At 37.1% G+C, this 25670-nt stretch overlaps 1 protein-coding gene across 1 annotated transcript in view; it reads right to left on the bottom strand.

Annotated features, from left to right (window-relative positions):
* The window catches only part of TANGO6 (transport and golgi organization 6 homolog), a 240357-nt gene that overhangs the window by 77156 nt on the left and 137531 nt on the right, over nucleotides 1-25670 (bottom strand). Inside the window, exon 15 of the mRNA XM_037815789.1 lies at nucleotides 6280-6420. Within this exon, the coding sequence (XP_037671717.1) occupies nucleotides 6280-6420 (141 nt within the window). The remainder of the gene's footprint in view (nucleotides 1-6279; nucleotides 6421-25670) is intronic.

Below are 25670 nucleotides of genomic sequence, written 5' to 3'. Positions count from 1 at the left end.
AAAATTTCTCTTTGGTTCTGTCTTACAATTTCTATCTCTTTATTTTTTTTCCGATAATGTTTTAATAATTTCCTTTAGTTCTTTGTACATGGATTCCTTTAGCTCACTGAACATATTTAAGACAGTTGATTTTAAAGTCTTTGACCAATAGTTCCAATGTATGACCTTCCTTGGGGATGGTTTCTGACAAATTCTTTTTTCCTGTGAATGGGCCATACTTTCTTGTTTCCTTGTGTATTTTGTAATTTTTTTTGTTGGGAATTTGGCATTCTGAGTATTATATTGTTATAACCCTGGAAATCTAGTTCTCATAATCCTCTGGGATTGCTGGGCTTTTGTTGTTGTTGTTGTTGTTGATGATGATGATGATGATGATAACAGAAGCCATCACCTTGTGACTTTTCCAAACAATTTTTCCTCCCAAATAGGAAATGGGAAGAGAAGAAAGAAAGAGAAGAAAGAGAAGAAAGAGAAGAAAGAGAGAAAGAAAGAAAGAAAGAAAGAAAGAAAGAAAGAAAGAAAGAAAGAAAGAGAAAGAAAGAAAGAAGGAAGGAAGTGTAGCTTCTTTAAAACTCCTCTGCCTCTTTTGCCTAAGTGGGGATGGAACAAAAGCTACCCAAGAGCTAGCCCCCCAGCAATCTGAAGTAGCTGATCAAAAGCAGTGATCAGTGAGCAGGCCATATTCCCCAGGACTTTGGAGAACTGGGCCCTTATAGCCCACCCTGGGACCAGGAAGCTGCATCAGGATCCTGGGCTGCAGTCCTGCTGAGGTTGGGGATGGTAGCTGCTGCAAGGAGGTGAAATTCACAGATACTTACTGCAATTTACCAGCCTCTTCATCCAACTCTTCTCTGAATGTTGCACAGTGTTGCACTAGACTCCAGAGTTCCAAAACAGTTGATTCAGACAGTTCCTGCCAGTTCAACAGTTGTTTTGGTGGAAGGACTGATTCCTAGAGCCACCTACTTTGTCATCTTTCCACAGTCCTCTCCAGTACTCTGTTTTAATCATAACTTGCTATAAATGCTATAAATTATCACTGTCATTTTAAAGCTGGATTTGTTCTATAATAATAAAGAGCTCTTTAACTGCTTTTCTCAAATTTTTAGCTACCTCAGAGCTGATGGAAGACTGATAAAGGAGAATCACTGTAGCTTGATGATATATTCCAGTTTCTGGAACTTCTTGGTTTGCCCAGATTGATATAATAAAATTGGGTGTTTGGTTTTGCAGGGTATGTAATTTCCATTTGTGGTTTTAGGAAGGAATACATCGTATACTGAGTACTTGTTCTGCCTAAAAAAAAACAGGTAAAAGCAAAGTTGGAACCCAACATTTATAGGTTAAAAAAATCCCAGAGTGATAAGAGTATTATGTTAAGTTGGAGAATATTCTTGTTCTTAGAAGACAGATGCTTAAAATCTAGGAGTGACGTGTCACGATGTCTGCAATTTACTTTCATATGGTTCAGAAAAAAAGTCTATGAAAATACCAAGGAAGAAATAAGGCGAAATGATACAAAATACTAACAGTTGGTAAATTTAGGTGAAGGGTATATGATTGTTTATTGTAGTAGTCGTTCAACTTTTCTGTGAGCTTGAAATTTTTCAAAAGAGAAAGTTGGGGGTAACTACCTCCTAAAAAGACCTTCCAAGGTAAGAATATGAACTTTAAACATGTTCTATTTTAAAAAAGAATTTTGAAAAAATGCAATGGCATTCCACAGGTTATTGTTAACATTAACATTGGACCAAAAAAAGGAAACAGATGGAAAAACATTTGGAGTGAATGGTAATTTAACAATGTGTTAGGATTAAATTTCCAAATGTACAATAAAAAAACTAAACAGATCCTTAAATAAAAGAGACTAAACCAAAATCCTTCCATACTATTTTCTACATTGAAGAGTAGAAATATAAATATATAGATTCATAGCTATATAATCTTGGTTTGGGAAAGCCTTTCTACGTAAAAAGAAACCAAAAAGAAAAAGAAAGATTTGTCTGCATCAAGATTAAAAACGTATGTGTATCAAAAACAAAATAAATCAAAAAAATTAAAAAATTAAAAGCTTTTTATAAATTAAATAACAAAATCAATACTCCAACGGAAAAATGGACAAAGGACAAGAACAGACAATTCACACATACACACCCACACCCCCTCTATGCACACAAAAGTTTAGTCAACAAATACGTGAAAAATTAACCTTATCAATAAAATAAATGGAAATAAAAACAATATGTAATCTCTTTATGCATCTGATTGATAAAGAGTTACAAAAATGATAATACATAGAATACACAGTGTTGATAATAGTACAAAGAGTATTCCCAAGCATTGCTGATATTAAATGATATAACCTCTCTGGAAGACAATTTAACAATAAATAGCCTTTAAATGTGTACACATTTTTAACAAACAAGTTCTTCTTTGGGAAAACTTTCCTTAGGAAATTATGAATCTACACAAAGATTTAGCTACAAGAATATTCATCTCAATGTAATTCATAATATTGAAAAATTGGAACAGTTTGTAAGTTGGTCAGTTGAAAGATTATGGTACATTCAAATAATATAACATCATGCATGCAGTCATTAAAAAATGACAAAGGACATGAAAAATGTCCATATTAATAAGAAAAAGAAGCTTAAGGACAGGGAAAAATGTTTAGGATGCTCTACCATGTAATGGGTAAGAGAATGGGACTAGAATCAGATGACATGAGTTCAAAATCTAGATACATCATTAATTAGAAGTTGATATCAGGCAAATTAGTAACTCTCTCTGTATCTCAGGTTCCTAATCTATAAAAAAAAGTAACTCCTAAGAAATAATGGATTTAGGCAAGGATCATCAATGATGACTTAAACAATTAGGAGAAAGCTTTTTGGGGAACTTTATAATGGATGTATCCTGCTGGATAACTAGACATTATCTACCTACTGATGTGATACAAATGGAAATACACAGCACAGCTTACAACATATTCCTGGTCCCCAGAGTTTGACCTGAATCTACCAGAGCATCTAGATCGGACTACCATCTTACTGGAAATATGAGGATTTAATTTTTATTAAAATGAGGCTCAAGGAAAAATCAAAACAAATCAATAGTGATAAATCAGAATAGTACTTAACTCTAGAGTGGGTATAAGCTAGGAAGGAGCAAAAGGATACCTTATGGGTTTCTAGAAATTTCTATATCTTGATCTGGGTGGCAGTAAATATGTAAAAAACCACCAGCTATACTCTTAAAATTAGTGTACTTTAAATAAGTTACCATCCTCATTTATAAAAATGGGGAGAAAAAGCATCTACTGGTTATCCACCATTGTCCAGTGGCTGGGAGAAAAGTAGGTGTGGTTGGGGAACTAGAAGTGAAGCAGCAAGGAAGCAGCAGGCATCACGCCTGATTCCTACCTGTGGGCCTTGTTCGACCACTGAACGTCCCCTGCAATAAAGAGGTGGAGGTGGGAGAGTACCGGGACTGGCCAATGGAATGAGGGCTCTTATTAGGGAACCTCACAAAGTGGGGGTTCAGAGATTTTCACACTACTAGTAAGCTAAGAATATTGGCTATGTTGTAAAAATGGGTTTTAACTCCACATAAAAGATTTCGGTAAACTATCTCATCTGTGCACTTGGGCAAGTTGGTAATGTGAGTTAGAAACAAGCATTTAAAACTAAGACTATGTTTACAGTTGGACACTTGGAAGAATAGATACAGAAAGACCAGAACCTTGAGAATTGATGGAATTTGCTTTGAAATGCCAGAAGACTGTTTTGGAGTTTGGGCTAATTATAGTCATATGTTATAAGGCCTCTCTCCCAATCAACCCTGCCCTTCACCCCACTTCCATTTCCATCCCAAGAAATGACATGGACTAGCCAGTGGAGACTGAGAATTATGCATTTTCAGTGTCCAGCACCCCAATTGTACAAGTCACCTAGAGGTTACAGAAGAAAAACATGTTGTTTTGATGTCTATATAAGGTATAAATTCCTTCTCAGCGCTGGCAATCCCAATGACAGCCATAAATAGAAGTCAGAGGTTACAATCAATCCTATGATACTTTAAATGTTACATTTACACTTACTATGAAAGAACAATTTCTTGTAATTGTGTACTTGTCTGGTACATTTCAGACCTGAACTTAGGGCTAACACAAATATAGAAAGTTAATCCTTCTTCAAAAGCAGAAAAAAAATTTTTTTTAATTTCACTTTTATGAGTGGAATTAAGTGGTTGGAGATCTAGGCTCTACCTTCTTTAATCAGAAGAATTACCTAGAAATTATGAAAATTAAGGGCTTTGTCAGTAGAAAAGATGTATAGCTATGTAGAATGTTATTAAATCCTTTGAAATGCTGTGAAGAAAGAATTCAGTGATCTCTTGATGCAAGTGACAAAAGGCTAGTTTGTTTTCCTGAATCCTCCCCTAGTAGGTAAAGAGTAAAATTCACAAGCCTTACTAAAGCTGACAGACAATTTAGTAAAACTAAAGTTGAGATAATTTCTTCTCTCTCTGCCTCAGGTAACATGCTCGTGGATACATGACAGAATTACTAAAAAGCCAAGGAGAAATGTATCAGTGTCTGAGAATATACTGATCTAAAGAAGTAAAGAAGCCCAGCTCATTGGGGCATTTTTTTTAAAGCCAAAATATTAACCACTGACAGCTATACCTCATAACACATAGAAAATGCATGATGAGAATAAAATCCCAAAACATAACCTAATTCTCAAAATTCAACATGGGAACTGGCTAGTTCAAATATATACTGTACCATCACTGAACCTCCCCTGAATGATTGGTTTCTGTTATTTTAAGGCTTCTAGCCAAGTTCAATGGATAAATTTATGGAATTCAGGTTAAAGAAACTGATCTCCTCTCCATTCTATGTTAATCGGCCAGTGTAAAAATACCAAAAGTGAACTTACTGGTTTTGGAGAAATCCATTGTCTCAATATAACCCCCTGTCTTTAGAGTGAACAATTGTTTTCTTTGTCCTTGTTCTCCAGTGTCCCCCCTCCTAGCTCAATGTGGGTACTTAATAAACAGAAATAATAAAGTATTTTTTAAAAAGGGATCTTTCTTCTTTACTTAGCCAAAAATAAAAATTTATTGAGTCCTTTCTAGGTACCAAGCACTATTCTAAGCAAGTATGATCTTTTTTTTATCCTTATAACCACCCTATGGGTAAGTTCTATTAATATACCTATATGCACAGCAAGAACTGACGTCCCAGGAGTTGAGAAACTCTCCTATGATCATAGATGATAGGAAAGTTTTGATATTGGATGGTGGTGATGGTAGCACAACATTGTGAACATAATTAACAGTACTGAATTATTTATTTGAATGTGGTTAAAGGGGAAATTTTAGGTTATATGTATGTTACTAGAATTAAAAAAAAAAACAAAATACATAAGACTATACAACACAAACAGGGAACCCCAAAGTAAACTATGGACTATAGTTAATAGTACAATTATAATAATATTCTTTCATCAATTGTAACAAATGCACCACACTAATGTAAGGTGTTAATAATGGGGGAGGGGTATATGGGAACTCTGTATTTTCTGCATGATTTTTTTGTAAACCTACAACTTCTCTAAGTAAAAAAAAGGAAAGAAAAGTAAAAGAAACTTTTCTTTGATCACATAGATTTGAACTCAGACAGTGTGACTCTAGAGCCAGGGTCTGAACTACTACTCTCAGCTTGCATAGCTTAGAGCAACTTCCTTAGAATTGATGGGTTCAATTCTTAGCACTACCACTTACTAGCTGAATGTGTCTTGGCAAATTACTGAAGGTCTCTGAGCCAGTTTCCTCACCTGTAAAATGAGTCTAGCAACAATTTCTTTATAGGAAGTGCTGGGAACGTTAGATTAGATTATTTTTGTGTAGACCACCTGGCATATAGTAGATATTCAACAAGAGATAGTGCCTTTCCCTCCCTATCTAATATTCCTCTTCTTTTCACACTTGCTGAGAAAGCTCACACCTTCTCATTCCAGTTCCACTGAAAATCAGGACTCCAACATAGCCCCAGGGGGAGGAGACAAAGCAGTTGTAGGAAATGGGCACTATTGCTACCAACCTCTTAGTGGGTATCTGGATAAGTGCTAAATCTTTGAACAGGGAGTTCATCTCAGCCCCTAAACTGCCCTCATCATGCTAGTATAACAAGCCTCCAGGTAGACAGACTTTGGTTCCAAAGGAATACTGCTCCCCCACCTCCTTCCAGATCGATAGAACAAGAAAACTCACCTGATGCCCTGACAATTCGCATCAGGACTTCCCCGATTTTCATTCTGGTTTCTGGCGGGTGCTTGTCTTTACTGCAGTCGTATTGAGCCAACAGGTTAAGCAAGATTTTCTCAGGGTACGCATCTGACAGCAGAGCAACCCCTGGGATTGAAAACAAAAAGAAAGGATGCATTACTGTTTAGGGTGGAAAGGCAAATATACCCCGACATTCTGTAATGGGTGAACACAGAGACATTTAAACTCACCTCTGTAATTCTACCAGCAAGGGCTGCCCTTTATTTGGAGACACAGTGAGTGGAAAGAACATGGGTGTGGGAGTCCCAAGTCCTGGGTGCTTCTAGTCTCAAGCCCTATGTGATCTCTACAGTCACTTCCAGCACCAACATTCTATGACCTATGGATTATGGATTCTATGAACAGAGGCTAGATGATTACACACCATAGCAGGGATTCCCACAGCAGCAAGAAAAGGCTGGATTGAATGCCCTCTAGCAGCCCTTCTGGTTCTGAGGTTCTATGACTAGTACTGTCCTGGCCAACAGATCAGTCTGAAGCACATCAGTAACCTCTTCCCTGTCTTTGTTGCAGTTCTCCATTCCAGTATCATTTCTCTCTTTCAAACTTCCCTCTAAAACTGTCAATGATGGGAGTGATTTCCACAATTCTCACAATTTGGGGGCATGACCAGCATTAGACCTATGCTTATGGCTGAGTTTTCTGGACAGCAGAAATAGGGAGGATCCTGCTCTTCAGTCCTTTGCCAAGGACTTGCTGATCCCTTCTCCCACCCATGCCAGTGCCTCCTAAATGTGCAACCTGCAACAGGGATGGAGGCATGATCTAGGACAGCACCAGGATAAAGGCACTGGTCTCAAAATAAATATAGATCCTATTACTGAGTGGGGAAAGTTACATACTTTTAAAGAATGGTGAGGAGGAAAAAAAAACAACAACAACAAAAAAAACCAAGGAAGGAAATACGGGTTTCAAAACATATCCAGGGTGAGACTGCTTCTCACCACTTCCACCTAACCACCCTGGTCCAAAATCTCTAGCTTGGATTTTTTTCAATAACCTCCTCATTGGTCTGTTTCTACTCTTTTCACTCATTGCAACTAGTACAATCCAGTTAAAACAGAAGTCAGGCCCCATCACTGCTCTGCCCAAACCCCTCAGTGGCTTCCCATCTCCCCTGAATATGAGCAGCCCCCATCTGCCCACCTGCCTTTGTTCTCTCTCTGACTTTATCCTTTTCCACACCCCCCTGTGCTCATTAGTTATCTTCTGCCCAGGTTGCCCCTCCTCCAGGTAGCCTCATGGCTTGTTCCTCAACCCCCCTCGTATCTCTGCTGAAACATCACCTTCATCATTTATAAAATGGCAGCCTCCTTCTCCTACTACTCTTTTTCCCTCTTGCCCTACTTCAGTTTTCTTCCTAGCTCTTAATATTACCTGACATACTATATATTTATTTGTTTATTGTCTGCTCTCATCCATAAAATATAAATTCTACAAAGTCAAAGATTTTGTTTTATTCCTCGCTGCATCCCCAATGCCTGGAAGAGTGCAAGCACATTAACAGGCATTCAGTAACTATTTGTTGAATGAATGAATGAATGAAAGGGCTCAAAGGTACAGCCTTGATATAAATTTGAGCAATTAAGAAAAGACAGGATGGGGAGGGAGTATAATAAACGCTTGAGAAATCTATAATTATTATTATTTTTTATCTGAGTTTACCATTCCCTGTTTAAACTGAGAATCTTGCAGGATGAAGTCTGCATACTATTTTCCATGTTGTAGGTTGTGAAGGCCACAAGGAGATAAAACATTGCTAGCATACCTGGGACTGCAGGAAGCAAGGAAACTACTTTGCTTGCTTAAGTTTCTGAAACTTATCCATTACTAAAGTCCCTCCTACTGCTGTTGATGTGTTTTTTGTCATCTGAACTCCATTCTCTTATAAATTAGATATACGTTCTCTCTTCGCTCAGCTCCTTATCCACCTCTGAGCCATAAAGGTGGCGCCCTTGATACCAGGGCCACACTTGTCTGCCCACCCTTTTCTTGGCTCTCCTCACTCCTACCTTTTCTTAGCTGACAACGATCATAGGAAGTCTCTGCATGTCGTCCTAAACCACGTAACCCGGATCTTTTATGTGGTCTCCAATTTTATACAAGTGGAAGCTCTGTTCTTACAGGAGTTTCAGGCTGTGGCAGAACCTGAATTAGATAGCTTCCCTTGTTGGCAAAAGGCGATACTGTTATAGTTCACTCTATTATAAAAAAAATTGGAGAAGTTCTTGGAGGTCCAAGGTGGAGTTAGAGAACATCCTGGTATAGGAAATATGTCTGTAGTAAGAAAAGGGTAAGAGAACTGTTTGCTGAGAGAAAGGAAACAGCTTCCAAGTTATGAAAGAGCCCCAAAGGAAAAGTGAATCAGTGGGTGGTAACTACAATTCTGGCAGATACTGCATCACTGATTAATTATGAGGCCTTATCTATACTACAGATCTGTAGCTCTCATGACTACTTTTTCATCAGTAGCTCCCAATTCAGAAATCTGGTGGATTTCTTTCCTTTTAGGAATATAGTTGTGACTTTATAATGAAAATAAGTGGGAAAATGGGATTTGCTTTATAACACTTTAATCTTTATCTAGCTTTTCTGAAACTCATCTATTACTAAAGTCCCTCCTACTGCTGTTGGTGTGTTTTTTTCTCTCATTAATCTTTAGCAGAAAACAGTTGTTTACTTGTATGAACATATTATCCTGGTATATACTTCAAAATCAAATTAGCTCTTGATTTCCTCTTTGTAGAGTACAGACATTGTGGCTGCGACACAGCACCTATTCTCTCTGTTGGATACAACACCTTTGTGTTCCCTTGAGAAATATTCCTTCCTCGCTCTCAGTCTGTGGTGTAAGTGGGGCTAACTACCCACTTTCTCTCTTCTCCATGGGTGAACAATCCCAGGCTGGCCAATTAGGATATTCTCTCCCATTCCCACCACAATGATTGGTTCAGGAATGGGCGATGAGACTCAATCCTGGAAATCCACACTGAAACCAATGGGGAAAATAAGCTCTTTTGTTGTTTTTTTTTCCTGTTTAAGTTATTAATCTGAAGCTGCCAGTGGCCACCATGTGGAAAAAGCTTACCTAAGAATGGCATCAGCACAGAGACGAGTCAAGCCAAGAGAAGGAAAAAAAAAAAGTGAGATGTCATCCTTAGAGGCCCTGGATCCAACTGTACCTGTAACCAAAGAAATCCTAACATACTCTTCTTCAGATAAAAGAAAGAAAATCCATATTTCCTTTGCGTTTCCTGTAATGCTAAATTCTTAACTCCACCAGGGAGCTTTAAGTTCTCTCAACTTTCCATAAAAAGGCTTCAAATAGCAAAGTAGTTTCCTTGCTTCCTACAGTCCCAGGGATGCTAGCAATGTTTTATCTTCTTGTGGCCTACTCCGCAGACACCTGCCAAATGCCTCTCCGCCTCTCCCATTGCTGTTTGTGTTTTATCTTCTAGGATACGGTTGCCACCTATAAGTTTAAAAATCCCTGGAGGACAAGGGTGGCTCCCTCCTTACTCATCAAGCAGTGAAGAAGCTCATATATGATGGTTCAGATTGTATAACACTTAAAGGGATGAGATTTTGTGTGGCTGTTTTTGTTTCTCGTTTGAAGTTTTCTCAACTTTCACACAAAAAGGAAGCATGGCCATAACCTTTACATGACTCTTGGTCCCTCACACTTAATAATTCCTTTGGTATTTGAAAACAGGGAAATTTCTGGGCACAGGCTTGAAGGAAACATGACACATCAATCTCTTTGGTGATAAGAACCAAATGTTTGTGTGAGATGCCTGTTCCTGCTCTGATCGCGGGAAAATGACTGCATTTCAGGATGTGGTATAACAGATAAAATAAATGGAAAGAAAGGTGAACCACAAACGGCAAGAGTTCATGAAAGCTTTCTGACCTGTGTTTTGGGGCAAAGCATAGAAAAAGGCAAATTAACTCAACTGAAAAATATCATAAAAAGTACTTCACATAACAAAACAGAGCCAGCCAACTTTGTAAAATACAATTCTTTTCCCAAAGACTTTCATTACAAAGCCAGAAATGTATTCTGAACAAAACAGTGTTTACCCCTAAAGTACTGAAAATAGGGACTCAGATACTTGTATACTGATGTTCTTTGAAGCATTATTCACAATAGCCAAAAGGTGGAAACAACCTAAAAATAAATGAAAGGATGAACAAGATGGACAAAATGTGGTGTGTGTGTATGTGTATATATATATATATATATATATATATATATATACATACACACACAATGGGATATGGTACAGCTGTAAAAAGGAACAAAGTGCTGATATGTGCCACAATACAGATGAACCTTCAAAACATGCTGAGTGAAATAAGCCAGAAACACAAAAGGATAAATATTGTATGATTCCACTTATATGATATATCCAGAATAAACAAGTTCATAGACAGAAAGTAGAATACAGGTTACTAAGGGGCTGGGACAGTGGGAGAAGGGAATGGGGAGTTACTTTGCAATAAATGTAGAGTTTCTGTTTAGGGTAATGAAGTTTTGGTCATGGTTGGTGATGATGGTTGTACAACTTTGTGAATGTAATTAATATGTCTGAATTGTACACTTAAAAATGGTCAAAATGGGAAATTTTGTGTTACATATATATTACCACAATAAAACTTGAAATGTTGACATCAAGATAATCCCTCAGCATGCTTCTCGGTGATTTTGCAGACCTTCAGCAATACAAGCAGTTCATATATAGTCTCACTTTAGACAATGTTCTTGCATCATAGGAAAGAAAGTCTGATTCTAAATGACTTTTGCTGACTGGTCCTATCCCAGGAGGCTGTTAAGTTACCCCAATTGAAAAATAACCTGCCTCAATTCCCCTTGGCAGATAATAACCACCCCAATACCCACACCAACCTGGAGAACCACCTACTCCCTTGAATTTCTCAGGTATTTCTGCCAACAAAACTATTAAGAAACATGAAAGGCCACATATTGTATGATTTCATTTTATATGAAATGTCCATATTAGGCAAAGCTACAGAGTCAGAAAGCAGATTAGTGGTTGCCTAGGGCTGAGGGAGTTGGGGGAAATGGGGAGTGACTGATAAAAAGTACAGGGGTACTTTTTGAGGTGATAAAGATGTTCTAAAATTGTTTGCAATGATAATCGCACACTTGTATGAACAGATTTAATATCACTGAATCTTACACTTTAAATAGATGAATAGCAGGTATGTGTATGTGAATTATATCTTAATAAAACTTACTTTAAAACTACAAGATAATACCCTTTTACATTTTTAGAATAGAAAAGTAAGGGAAAAAATAATACAGCCCATCTTAAATGCAAAGGGAAATACACTCGCCAAGATCAAAGTATCATCTTCCTTTTGTATCCAAACCTGTTTTGGTGCCCCTACATGGTGCAAGTGAGAAGAGAAAGAAAAGTTATTTATTTGTAATTTGAATGAGGGGGAAAAAAAAGTATTTCACACTTCATAGAACTTGTCTTAAATTTTTTAAAAAAATATGTGCTATGTTTAAAAATCTAAATTCTGTGGTAAATCAGAGATTCCACTTCTAATAATTTATCCTAATAGATATACTTGCACAAGTAAAAAAAAAATCACTTATGTACAAAATCATCACTGTAGTTTCATTTGTAATAGAAAAAAATTAAATGTCCATTAATAGTGGATTGGTTAAATTGTGATCATTCATTCAATGAAATTGAAATAAAAAAATTAAGAAACTATTTAAAGACTGTTATGGAATGAATTCTAAGATCTATTGTTAAGTGAAAAACAAGGCATGTATAGTATTCAACCATTTGTGTAAAAAGGGTAAGTACACACTCATAAAATATTTTTGAAAGGCTACATAAGAAACTAATGATATTGCTTGCTGCCAGAGAAGGAAACCGAGTAACTAGAGGATAGAGATGACACAGAGGCTTTTTATTCTATATCATTTTTACTTTTTGAATTTTTAATCATGTAAATTTATTACCTATCAAATATAAATAAATAAAGTGTTTTTAAAAACCTGAGATAAGGAGCATGGTCTTTATTTTTTTTTATTTATTTTTATTAAAGAAGTTGTAAATTTACAGAAAGCTCATGCAGAAGATACAGAGTTCCCTTATACCTGAAGGGCATGGTCTTTTAAAAGAGCTTCTTTTAGGGGTAAAAATGTAAAAATAATTTGGCAAAATGACCTCAAACATTTGTATTCTCTTCCTTAATCTGACTAAAGTGACAGTTAAGGAAAGGAATAAAAAAAGTATAAACCACAAACAAGAATGGAGAATGTGATAGGTGTCAACGGCTGAAGAGACAGTTCAATGAGTCTAGATAAAATGAAGAAAGATGGGGCAAAATACATTTGATACAGCTGTTGAACCATTTGGAAAAACTGAACAATAAGTACATAGAAAACTAGGCAAATGTACAAGGAAGACTGGTCACTGAACTAGGCTCAGCAATAAATAATATCTATATATTAAGTAGTAATCACAGTCCAAAGATTTAACCAAAAATTGTGATGGAAAAATGGTAGGAGGAGAAGGAGTATACGTGTTTGTACATGTGCACACATATGTGCTAAATCCTCACCTAGCATATGGAAAGTCAATAGATGATGCATAAAATTTAAAAAATAGTAATCTCTGGGAATTGGAAGGGGAGATGGTTAGAAGTAGGGCAGGGAATAAGCTTTTGGACTCTTCAAAAACTATATTCAACATAACTGATATAAATAAGTTCATTTAAAAATAAACTAGAACGAGGATAAGAAAATGTATATTAAGCTGAAGAGAAGGCTCTATTTTGAAAGAATAAGGAGTTATAGTTAAGAGAAACAGTAAAAGGTTAGGCGCAAGAAAATTTTCCTTCTGATTAAAAAAAAGATAATGACCAATCTGTGATTGTCCTCTTTTGTAGCTCTAAGTTACAAAGCTAAGAAAGGTAGAATTCTGAAGAGTAGGAAAATTCAACCCTTTCATAAAGCACTTCAATTACGTTTGAGATGGAAACTAACAATAATTTCAGCTTCAAGAATGCAGAAAGTTGCACAAACTGGGGAAGCTGGTTATTAAATCAAGAAATATGGGGGACTCAACTGAAGAGCTAGACTGTCTTTGTAAGTAGAGTAAATGATAATGTTTAGCATGCCAATTTCATGTTAAGTTTCTCTAAAGCACCCAAGTTCATGTAAACTGGGGATGAGCCCCAACAAATTTATAAAGATTCAAGATAACTGAGTATTACTCAAAACCTGAGGAAAAAACAGGATTAGACTAATAAACTGTGATGGTTTGTGACGATGATTTGTGAGACTCATACCTACTTTTTATCTCTTTAAATCAGGATACAAATAATATTTGAACCCTAAAATAATGCCAATATATTTGCTTAAATTGTTTTCAAATTCCCATTCAGAAGGGGGGAGGGCATAAATGAGTGAATAATCTATATTTACTGACATTTAATCCCATACCTACTGGAAGCCATTTGGATCATCAAATGTAATCACTAAATAAAAACAACTACAAAGATAGTACCCACTCCATACACTTACTGAGTGCTTTCAATGTGCCAGGTACTTTTCTAAGCACTTTACATGCATTCATTTATTTAATAATCCCAACAATCCTCGGAAGTATATACTACCACGATCCCTAATTTTACTGAGGGAGAAAGTGAGGAAGACAAAAGTGAAAAATACGACCAGAGGTCACAGAGCTACCACATGGCAGAACAGAGTGTACTTCCAATTACTCTGCTACACCACTGCCTACCTGACAGCAGTGCCTAGGAGAAAATAATGGCTGGAACAGTACTAACTTTGCAAACCCTAACCCTAAAAAAAGCAAATCTTAAGGTTTCAAGTATATAATATCAGCCTCACTCCATAAAATTTACTTTCTGATGGACTCCAAGGTCAGAGTAAGGAGAGGCACGAAATCCCACATGAAAAGTCAGCATCCTCCAGTGGAGCCAGCGGGGATTTATAGGGATTGCTTTGCTCCTAGTTTGTATCTTTATTTAGCATGTGGAAAAGGGAGTAGTATTGTTAATGAAATTCAGAGGTAATTCTAACTTGAGATGCTTCCAACATTAGTGGTGACAGAGAGGCCTTAGAAAAAGAAACGGAAAGCTTGGAACTTAATGAGTTCTAGTTTTGAACCTAGCAATTCTCAAACACCTCCACTCCACAACATCGTTATGGGCTAATGAAAGTCCCCTAAATCTCTTATTCCTTTACCATCCCCAAACAAAAGATAATGAAACCAAAAATAATACCAAAAAGCTTACAATCCACCTTGCCAGGACTCCCACTATCACAAAACACCTATGGATGACTCCAGAGAGGAAAGAGTAAGGGCGCCGAGGTAAAGAAAACTGCCTCAAGAACACCGTGACAGTCAAGGGTTCTGTTGTAAAAGAGAAAGAAGAACAAGCTGCCCTATGTTAACTGAAGGAACAAGTGAGGAAGGAAGGAAAAGAAATCAGCAATTACTGCTATTCTGAAAGGAATCATTGCCCTACTTATTCACAGAAACTTACATTTCAGCTGATCATGAGTGAGAAATAGAGAAGTAAAATGTCATTCATTTAATTTTGTAGTTTTCAAAGAGTGAAAAAGCATGATAACATTCTTGTTATGCTAACAGAAGAAAAATATACTGGTTAAAAAGAAAAGAGGGCTTTCTGAGTTTCCCAGGAAACAGTAACTGTTCCTCTTTTAGCCAAATCTAGATCATAAACCATACTTGACATCTCTGAAAGACCTTGGGATGGGTAGTGCTGGTAGGAAGAGTACCACTTGAATTTTGGATTAATGTATTTGCTAAATTTCCTCTGGCCTTTCACCTCAAGCCTATGTAAAAAGAAACTGCAGAATCAGCAGAGCTGACATCAAGTTCTCACTAGTTTTGAGAAAGCCCAAGACTTCCAAGGCGAGTTGTCACCTGGTCTAAAGCTCTGGCAAGACAAGGCTGATCTTTCACATTATCCAGTGACTTCAGCAAAGCCTGGTGGGCTAGAAAACTTGTTCTGTGCCTGGGGCACCAGGCAGTGATAGTCAGGCAAGACATAAACTCTTCTTAAATTCTACTTTTTCCTTAATTAAGCTTAGCAGATGTCCTACTGAGATTAGGCAAGTCCTAGTGATAAGTGCTCCAGGCTATCACAGGCTTACAAAAAATAACTTGTGAAATCAGCAACCATGACGTGTAGGACCTAAACTATACCCTCATACAGAAACCAAACAGAGCTACTAGAAAACTCCCCAAAAGAGCCTGTCTTCCCTGATAAATGCACATAACACACAGCATCTTGCTTATAATTTTGAAACTGAGAAATTAAGAATTAACAAATGATTAAAATGATTGAATCATTATACAGATGCCTTTTTCTTACTTTCTAATATATTATAAAATAGCCAAAAGAAAATACGCAAAATTACTGAAACTCACTGAACTGAAACCCAGAAGCCTTGATCTTTGATAATGATTGTATAACTATATAACCTTTATCTGTAAAAATCTCGTGATTGGCCCAACTTGTACCCTTTTATCCTGTTTTACAACTTGAGAGTCTTATGATCACAAAAGGCAATCCTAATGTTTATTAATGAAGGAATCTGAGTCAGCCCAGAACTAATCCTCCCCAATTCCTACATTATCTTACTAGACAGAGCTAGATCCAACCAAAATCGGTCCACCTGACATATACAGTAACTTAAAACTTAACCTATAAATGACTATTACACCTCACTATAATACTAAAAATTATGCCCCATCATCATAGTAAGGCTGCCATTTTCTTAACGTGTTCTGTGACTAAGCATGTACTCAATCTGTGCATGCTTAGTAATTAGATCATCTCGAACTTCACCATTCATCATCCTAAAACCTGCCCACCTTTTGATACTATAAAACTATCAGAGTTACTGCAGTTCAGGGAGACAGATTTTAGGCTGACAGGTCACCTGTTTTTCTTGCCTCATGTAACAATAAACTCTTTTGACCTATGAAACCCCAGTGTCATAAATTAGCTGTCATGCACATTGGGTAGGGAATCCTACATATGATTTGTATCAGTTTGGTGACTCTGATGGGACATAAGGAATCAGAAGTCTGACTGCCTGAAGTCCGGGAGCCCCGACAGGACTGGTAAAGCACAGTAACTGAGTCTTTGGCGGCCGCCTAGACCGTGTTCGTCTAGAAGCTCGACCACCATGTTCTTCATGCCCTGCCTGTGCTCCAGGCTCATCGGCACACTGAAACCTCAGAGAGAGAAACCGCTCCAGAGTTCCAGGTCCAGACACCTGCCTGGGTGAGCAGGTCTTCACGGCAGAAGTGGATTAGGAAGTTAGTATGGGGCCAGGACTCGAGGCCCTAGGTCCCATTTCCCCTTGCACTGACCTCTACACCTTTCTGTTTTCTGAGAACTACTCTGAATGAGGTTCGAGGCCCCAACCTCCTGAGTCTATCTGTTGCATATACACCATATATATATGTGCACACACACACACACACACACATACACACTGTAAAGTAATTAATCTAATAATTAATTATAATTTAATCAAATGAAGTGTTTGGTGTCTGTTTAATTGCAAATTGGTCTACTACTTAGTGTTGAGAGGCTATTTAAATTGTTAATTGGTGTGTTCATAAATTTGTATTGTTCAATGTTCCTTATTAGTTATTGATTACTGAAATTCTTTAAAATGGGAAATTCTAAGTCTAATAGCATTCCTAAATATAGCCCCTTGGGCTGTATTTGAAAAATTAGAAAGATTTTAGTTACAAGCCTATAAAAAAGTAAAAAATGGTTTCTTTCTGTAACACAGTCTGTCCTCAATATGATTTAGAATCAGGAGAGGAATAATCTGAGAACGGTTCTATAGAAAAGAACACTGTGTTACAGTTAGAGTTGTTCTGCAAAGGAGACCAGAAATGGGATGAGACAATGTATATTCAATCCTTTATTTGTCTCTCTCAGCAATCAGTGTTGATGAGGAATGTAAAATCTTACCTGTAAACAGAGAAAAGAAAAAAGTCCTCTCTGATTCAAATCCAGAGGATTCATTAGAGCCTCTGTTTACTCCCCTTTGTATCTCCCTTTACCGGAGGTAAAAGAGCCCCTGAGATAGAAATGCTCTCCCCTTCATAGACTGGTGGTTTGATGGCTTGAGCCCTCTACCACAGGACTTGCCCTTGGGAAGACTGTTGCTGCAAAGGAGAGGTTAGGCCTCCCTGTAATTGTGCCTAAGAGCCTCCTCCCAAATTCCTCTTTGTTGCTTAGATGTGGCCCTCTCTCTCTCTCTAGCTAAGCCAACTTGGCAGGTGAAATCACTGCCCTCCACCATACGTGGGATCAGATACCCAGGGGAGTGAATCTCCCTGGCAACGTGGAATGACTCCCGGGAGGAATCTAGACCCGGCATCGTGGGATGGAGAACACTTTCTTGACCAAAAGGGGATGTGAAAGGAAATGAAATAAGCTTCAGAGGCAGAGAGATTCCAAAAGGAGCCGAGAGGTCACTCTGGTGGGCACTCTTACACATAATATAGACAACCCTTTTTAGGCTCTAGTGAATTGGAATAGCTAGCAGTAAATACCTGAAACTATCAAACTACAACCCAGAACCCATGAATCTTGAAGATGATTGTATAAAAATGTAGCTTATGAGGGGTGACGATGGGATTGGGAAAGTCATATGGACCACACTCCCCTTTGTCTAGTTTATGGATGTATGAGTAGAAAAATGGGGGAAGGAAACAAACAAACAAACAAGAAAAAGGCACCCAGTGTTCTTTTTTACTTTAATTGCTCTTTTTCACTTTAATTTTTATTCTTATTATTTTTGTGAGTGTGGTAATGAAGGTGTCAGGGATTGACTTGGGTGATGAATGCACAGCTATGTGGTGGTACTGTGAACAACTGAATGTACACTTTGTTTTGTATGACTGCATGGTATGTGAATATATCTCAATAAAATGAATTAAAAAAAAAAAAAGAAAAAAAAAAGAAATGTCCTCCCCTTCCCTACCAGACAGGGTAGTCGGTTCAGCCAGGCTGCTCTCCGAGACCAGCGGTCAAGCCACTGGCAAATGTCTCCCCCTCCACCAAGTGCCTATAGGAGCAGACAAACAGGGAGACCAAACAAGATTTATATATGCGAATACCTCGTCCTCCACATCAAATTGAGATAACTGGGAAAATAATACCCCACTCTGTAGAGAAGATCCAAAGAAAGTAGAAAGCTTAGCTGCCTCGATATTAGCAAACTATAACCCAAATTGGGCTAATATTTAGGCCTTATTAAATATTTTCGTAACAGACAAGAATGGAGAATAGTAATAGAAAAATCAAAGCAGGAAAAAGTTTAAAAAAAAAAAAAAAAGTAGAAAATCCTGACAACCCAGTGTATGCTAAAGCAAATTTAGCAGCACCAGTAAGGGATCCTGAATGGAATTCAATCAAGGCTGATGATCAGGCTAAAATAGAGCATTATGAACAGTGTATTACTGTGAGTCTGCAAAAAGGGGTTCCTAAACCCATAAACTTACAAAAATGAATAAAACAATACAAGAACCAAGGAAACTCCCTCAGCTTTCCTTGAAAGAAACACAAATATAGATCTAAAAGGTCCAGAGAATGCCAAAATTGTAAAGATAACCTTTATTACTCAGTGTATTCTTGATATAAGAAGAGAGCTACAGAGAACAGATGGAGAACTAAAATCACCTATCTCTAAAGTTTATTACAACAGGAACCAAGTTAAAAAATGACCGGCACTTCAAAAGGCAAACAGCACTTCTAGGGCTCTACTAAAAAGAAACACCTCTTCTCTCAACCTCCACCAGGAGCTTCGGGTGACAATACAGGTGGGGAAACAATTAATTGAGCTCCTTATTAATGCAGGAGATTAAATAAAAATCTAGTGCGATTTTCAACCAGCTACTATAACAGCAATGTCTGGTAAAAATGCAAAGAAACCATTTCCAGAGCCGCTAGACTGCCTAATTAAAACCAAACTTTTAAAGCATAGCTTCCTGTATGTACCTAAAATGTCCAATTTCCTTGCTAGGGAAAATCCTGTTAACCAAGTTAAATGCCCAAATAACTTTTTCTCCAGACTGTTTATCAACAGGAGTGCATCCAGGACAAACTTGTACATTGCAAGGCAGCACTGCTGTTCCCTAAGGAAGGCAAGTAAATCATTGCTATCCCAGAAGAAATCTTAAAAGCTATAAAATTGAAGACAAAAGCTGATGGAAAACATGGACATGCAAAATAATAATTCACGTAAAACTCCAACAAAACAACATCCAGTTAAACTAAAATCCAGAGAAGGAATTATTCTATTAACACAGTATGTGGATAATATCTTAATTATGCCATACCAGAAAAAATATATAGTTCAAATTTGTAAGTTTTATATTTCTATATTTCTGTTCTTGTATGTCTAACATTCTATTTGTGCTTGTCTGTTTTCCTACCTCTGATGGTAATACCAAATTAACAAAAATTCTTAAAAGAGCTCTATTCAAATTGGTTAAAGACAGTAAGTGCTTATATATATATAAGTTGGTGCTCCTGGAGTCCCAGAAATTAAGAAAACTAAGCTTCTGGTGTTCTTTAAACATTTCCTGCCTTCTCCTGTGTGTCCTGGCTTAACCTAACTCCCCAAACCTATTGAAGACTCAGTGGGTTTAGAAAAAATTCAATCTTGTCATGCAGTACTATCAGCCTAGATATGTAAACATTTTCACTCTAAGTCAAGAAGAAACTGTGCAAAAGTTTCTAAGACCCTGGGCTCTGAAATTCAAAGCCCAGCTCTGGAAGAACTGCTGGTGAAAGTCATATAGAAATATAAAGAGACAAAATTATTTAGAAGAAAAAAGCTAAGGAGAAGAAATCCTCCATATTCTTTCTGTCCCACCTATCCCTGCCCCCAAGGCCTTCTCCTGAACCTTAACCAAAGTCAAGCAGAAATAATAAAATATAAACCAGTCGAGGCAGCTGTGGGGGAAAGGCAAGGAGCAGAAAAGATGAGAAAGGTGTAGGTTTGGCTTAAAAATTCTTTCCATTGGGCCTTGAGATTAAGAGTGATAAGGACAGAAAGAATGTTAAGGAATAAGACATGTTTTGTGTAGATTGTCCTGTACTTCCCCAAATTAGAATTATTGTTTTTCTAACAATACTTTTGCAACAGTAGCTGCAGAAGACAAATCATCATTAAAATATATTTATATCCTTGGGATGAGAGTAACTGAATGAAATCTAATTGCCAAATTTAAAAGCTCCAGTAGGTAACGGAAAATATCATAAGAGCTATGAAAAGGTTTTCCTGGATTATGTTTAAAACAAAGTAAACAATTATAATATATTATCCAAAACATAATAATCAGTATAATTTTAAAGTTGTTCATAATTTTAGAATATCATAACAACAAAGGGGTTTGTTTAACCCTCAACAGAGGGAAAAAATACATTTTGCATTACCAGACACTATACCATTATCAAGAGAGCTATTTCAGAAATCATATATATCGCACTAAAATACTGACAAAATAGTAAACTGAAAAAAGTAGTATTTCTGAAAACAATTCCCTATGAGCTATCATTGTTAAGCATACAATTTTATTCTACTTGGGTATGTTCCCCCTAAATCTATACATGTTTACTGACAAAATAAGCGAGCAAAACATCTATTAAATCTTTAAAATAATGAAAAATATAAGTTTATGTTTAACGAAATTCGGTTACTATTTTGACAAACTTTATTTGAAGAATAATTATATTTTGTAAAATGTTTAAGAAAGTTTCAAAAATCTTTTTGGTAACTTAAAGTGTGCAGATATGTAAAGTATGCAAGATGTACTTTGTTAAAGAAAAAAGACGTAATTTTGTCCTAAAGTAGAATAACTAGTTTTCACAGATGAAGAAGCAGGAATATATAAGACAAGACCTGAATAAATATAAAAACTTGTAGAGAGTTTATAAAAGTGAATTTTGTTTATTGTAATGAAGGCTGACCAAAATTTAATAAACTCATTTAAGGATGTGATTTTGTCCTAATGGGAAATAACTGGTTTTCACATAATATAAGGCATAAATGTGGAGACCAAAATCTAAATGAATATAAAAGGTTATAGAAAGTTTACGGAAACAAATTTTATCTGCTGCGGTCAATCCTGACTAAGATTTGATGAACTTATTTATCAAATAGTATATTTTTTTTTTTTTAAGTTTTTTTTTTTTATTTTTTTTATTTTTTTAATCATCATTTTATTGAGATATATTCACATACCACGCAGTCATACAAAACAAATTGTACTTTCGATTGTTTACAGTACCATTACATAGTTGTACATTCATCACCTAAATCAATCCCTGACACCTTCATTAGCACACACACAAAAATAACAAGAATAATAATTAGAGTGAAAAAGAGCAATTGAAGTAAAAAAGAACACTGGGTACCTTTGTCTGTTTGTTTGCTTCCCCTACTTTTCTACACATCCATCCATAAACTAGACAAAGTGGAGTTTGGTCCTTATGGCATTCCCAAGCCCACTGTCACCCCTCATAAGCTACATTTTTATACAACTGTCTTCGAGATTCATGGGTTCTGGGTTGTAGTTTAATAGTTTCAGGTATCCACCACCAGCTACCCCAATTCTTTAGAACCTAAAAAAGGTTGTCTAAAGTGTGCGTAAGAGTGCCCACCAGAGTGATCTCTCGGCTCGTTTTGGAATCTCTCTGCCACTGAAGCTTATTTCATTTCCTTTCACATCCCCCTTTTGGTCAAGAAGATGTTCTCCATCCCACGATGCCGGGTCTACATTCCTCCCCGGGAGTCATATTCCACGTTGCCAGGGAGATTCACTTCCCTGGGTGTCTGATCCCACGTAGGGGGGAGGGCAGTGATTTCACCTTTCAAGTTGGCTTAGCCAGAGAGAGAGGGCCACATCTGAGCAACAAAGAGGCATTCAGGAGGAGACTCTTAGGCACAAATACAGGGAGGCCTAGCCTCTCCTTTGCAGCAGCCGTCTTCCCAAGGGTAAAACTTATGGTAGAGGGCTCAACCCATCAAACCACCAGTCCCCTATGTCTGTGGTCATGTTAGCAACCATGGAGGTGGGGTAGGCGAATACCCCTGCATTCTCCACAGGCTCCTCAAGGGGGCACTACATCTTTTTTTTTTTTTTTTCCTTGTTTGTCTTTTTTCTTTTCTTTTTTTTTTTTTTTAACTTTCCCTTCTTTTTTTTTTTTTTTTTTTTTTTTTTTGTTGCACTTATTTTTATTTTTTATGGTAGAAAATGTAAAACATTTATGAAAATATTCCCACATACCCATCACTTATCTTCAATAATTATCAACTCAGCACCACTTTTTTTTTTTTTTTTAATCATCATTTTATTGAGATATATTCACATACCACGCAGTCATACAAAACAAATTGTACTTTCGATTGTTTACAGTACCATTACATAGTTGTACATTCATCACCTAAATCAATCCCTGACACCTTCATTAGCACACACACAAAAAATAACAAGAATAATAATTAGAGTGAAAAAGAGCAATTGAAGTAAAAAAGAACACTGGGTACCTTTGTCTGTTTGTTTCCTTCCCCTACTTTTCTACACATCCATCCATAAACTAGACAAAGTGGTGTTTGGTCCTTATGGCTTTCCCAATCCCATTGTCACCCCTCATAAGCTACATTTTTATACAACTGTCTTCGAGATTCATGGGTTCTGGGTTGTAGTTTGATAGTTTCAGGTATCCACCACCAGCTACCCCAATTCTTTAGAACCTAAAAAGGGTTGTCTAAAGTGTGCATAAGAGTGCCCACCAGAGTGACCTCTCGGCTCCTTTTGGTATCTCTCTGCCACTGAAGCTTATTTCATTTCCTTTCACATCCCCCTTTTGGTCAAGAAGATGTTCTCCGTCCCACGGTGCCAGGTCTACATTCCTCCCTGGGAGTCATATTCCACGTTGCCAGGGAGATTCACTTCCCTGGGTGTCTGATCCCACGTAGAGGGGAGGGCAGTGATTTCACCTTTCAAGTTGGCTTAGCCAGAGAGAGAGGGCCACATCTGAGCAACAAAGAGGCATTCAGGAGGAGACTCTTAGGCACAAATACAGGGAGGCCTAGCCTCTCCTTTGCAGCAACCATCTTCCCAAGGGTAAAACTTATGGTAGAGGGCTCAACCCATCAAACCACCAGTCCCCTATGTCTGTGGTCATGTTAGCAACCATGGAGGTGGGGTAGGCGAATACCCCTGCATTCTCCACAGACTCCTCAAGGGGGCACAAAAACTTTTTTTTTTTTTTTTTTCCCTTGTTTTTCTTTTTTATTTTTTTTTTTTTTTTTTTTTTTTTTAACTTTCCCTTCTTTTTTCAAATCACCTGTATGAAAAAAAAAGTTCAAAAGAAAACAAACATACAATAAAAGAGCATTTCAAAGAGACCATAGCAAGGGAGTAAGAAAAAGACAACTAACCTAAGATAACTGCTTAACTTCCAACATGTTCCTACTTTACCCCAAGAAAGTTACATAATATAGCAACATTTCAGTGAACTTGTTCCTACTACAACCATCAGAAATTAACAGACCATAGTCATTTCTGGGCATCCCCAGAACGTTAAATAGCTTATCTGTTCTTCCTGGATTATTGTTCCCCCTTCCTTAATTGCTCTCTACTGCTAGTTCCCCTACATTCTACATTATAAACCATTTGTTTTACATTTTTCAAAGTTCACATTAGTGGTAGCATATAATATTTCTCTTTTTGTGCCTGGGTTATTTCGCTCAGCATTATGTCTTCAAGGTTCATCCATGTTGTCATATGTTTCACCAGATCGTTCCTTCTTACTGCCGCGTAGTATTCCATCGTGTGTATATACCACATTTTATTTATCCACTCATCTGTTGAAGGACATTTGGGTTGTTTCCATCTCTTGGCAATTGTGAATAATGCTGCTATGAACATTGGCGTGCAGATATCTGTTCGTGTCACTGCTTTCCGATCTTCCGGGTATATACCGAGGAGTGCAATCGCTGGATCGAATGGTAGCTCTATATCTAGTTTTCTAAGGAACTGCCAGACTGACTTCCAGAGTGGCTGAACCATTATACAGTCCCACCAACAATGAATAAGAGTTCCAATTTCTCCACATCCCCTCCAGCATTTGTAGTTTCCTGTTTGTTTAATGGCAGCCATTCTAACCGGTGTTAGATGGTATCTCATTGTGGTCTTAATTTGCATCTCTCTAATAGCTAGTGAAGCTGAACATTTTTTCATGTGTTTCTTGGTCATTTGTATTTCCTCTTCAGAGAACTGTCTTTTCATATCTTTTGCCCATTTTATAATTGGGCTGTCTGTACTATTGTCATTGAGTTGTAGGATTTCTTTGTATATGCAAGATATCAGTCTTTTGTCAGATACATGGTTTCCAAAAATTTTTTCCCATTGAGTTGGCTGCCTCTTTACCTTTTTGAGAAATTCCTTTGAGGTGCAGAAACTTCTAAGCTTGAGGAGTTCCCATTTATCTATTTTCTCTTTTGTTGCTTGTGCTTTGGGTGTAAAGTCTAGGAAGTGGCCTCCTAATACAAGGTCTTGAAGATGTTTTCCTACATTATCTTCTAGGAGTTTTATGGTACTTTCTTTTATATTGAGATCTTTGGTCCATTTTGAGTTAATTTTTGTGTAGGGGGTGAGGTAGGGGTCCTCTTTCATTCTTTTGGATATGGATATCCAACTCTCCCAGCCCCATTTGTTGAAAAGACCATTATGGCTCAGTTCGGTGACTTTGGGGGCCTTATCAAAGATCAGTCGGCCATAGATCTGAGGGTCTATCTCTGAATTCTCAATTCGATTCCATTGATCTATATGTCTATCTTTGTGCCAGTACCATGCTGTCTTGGCAACTGTGGCTTTATAATAAGCTTCAAAGTCAGGGAGTGTAAGTCCTCCCACTTCGTTTTTCTTTTTTAGAGTGTCTTTAGCAATTCGAGGCATCTTCCCTTTCCAAATAAATTTGATAACTAGCTTTTCCAAGTCTGCAAAGTAGGTTGTTGGAATTTTGATTGGGATTGCATTGAATCTGTAGATGAGTTTGGGTAGAATTGACATCTTAATGACATTTAGCCTTCCTATCCATGAACGTGGAATATTTTTCCATCTTTTAAGGTCCCCTTCTATTTCTTTTAGTAGAGTTATGTAGTTTTCTTTGTATAGGTCTTTTACATCTTTGGTTAAGTTTATTCCCCCTTCTTTTTTCAAATCAACTGT

The sequence above is a fragment of the Choloepus didactylus genome, chromosome 22 (assembly GCF_015220235.1).
Source record: "Choloepus didactylus isolate mChoDid1 chromosome 22, mChoDid1.pri, whole genome shotgun sequence".
NCBI lineage: Eukaryota > Metazoa > Chordata > Mammalia > Pilosa > Megalonychidae > Choloepus > Choloepus didactylus.
The sequence above is the reverse complement of the archived record's forward strand: the minus strand, read 5'-3'. Positions and strand labels throughout refer to the sequence as shown.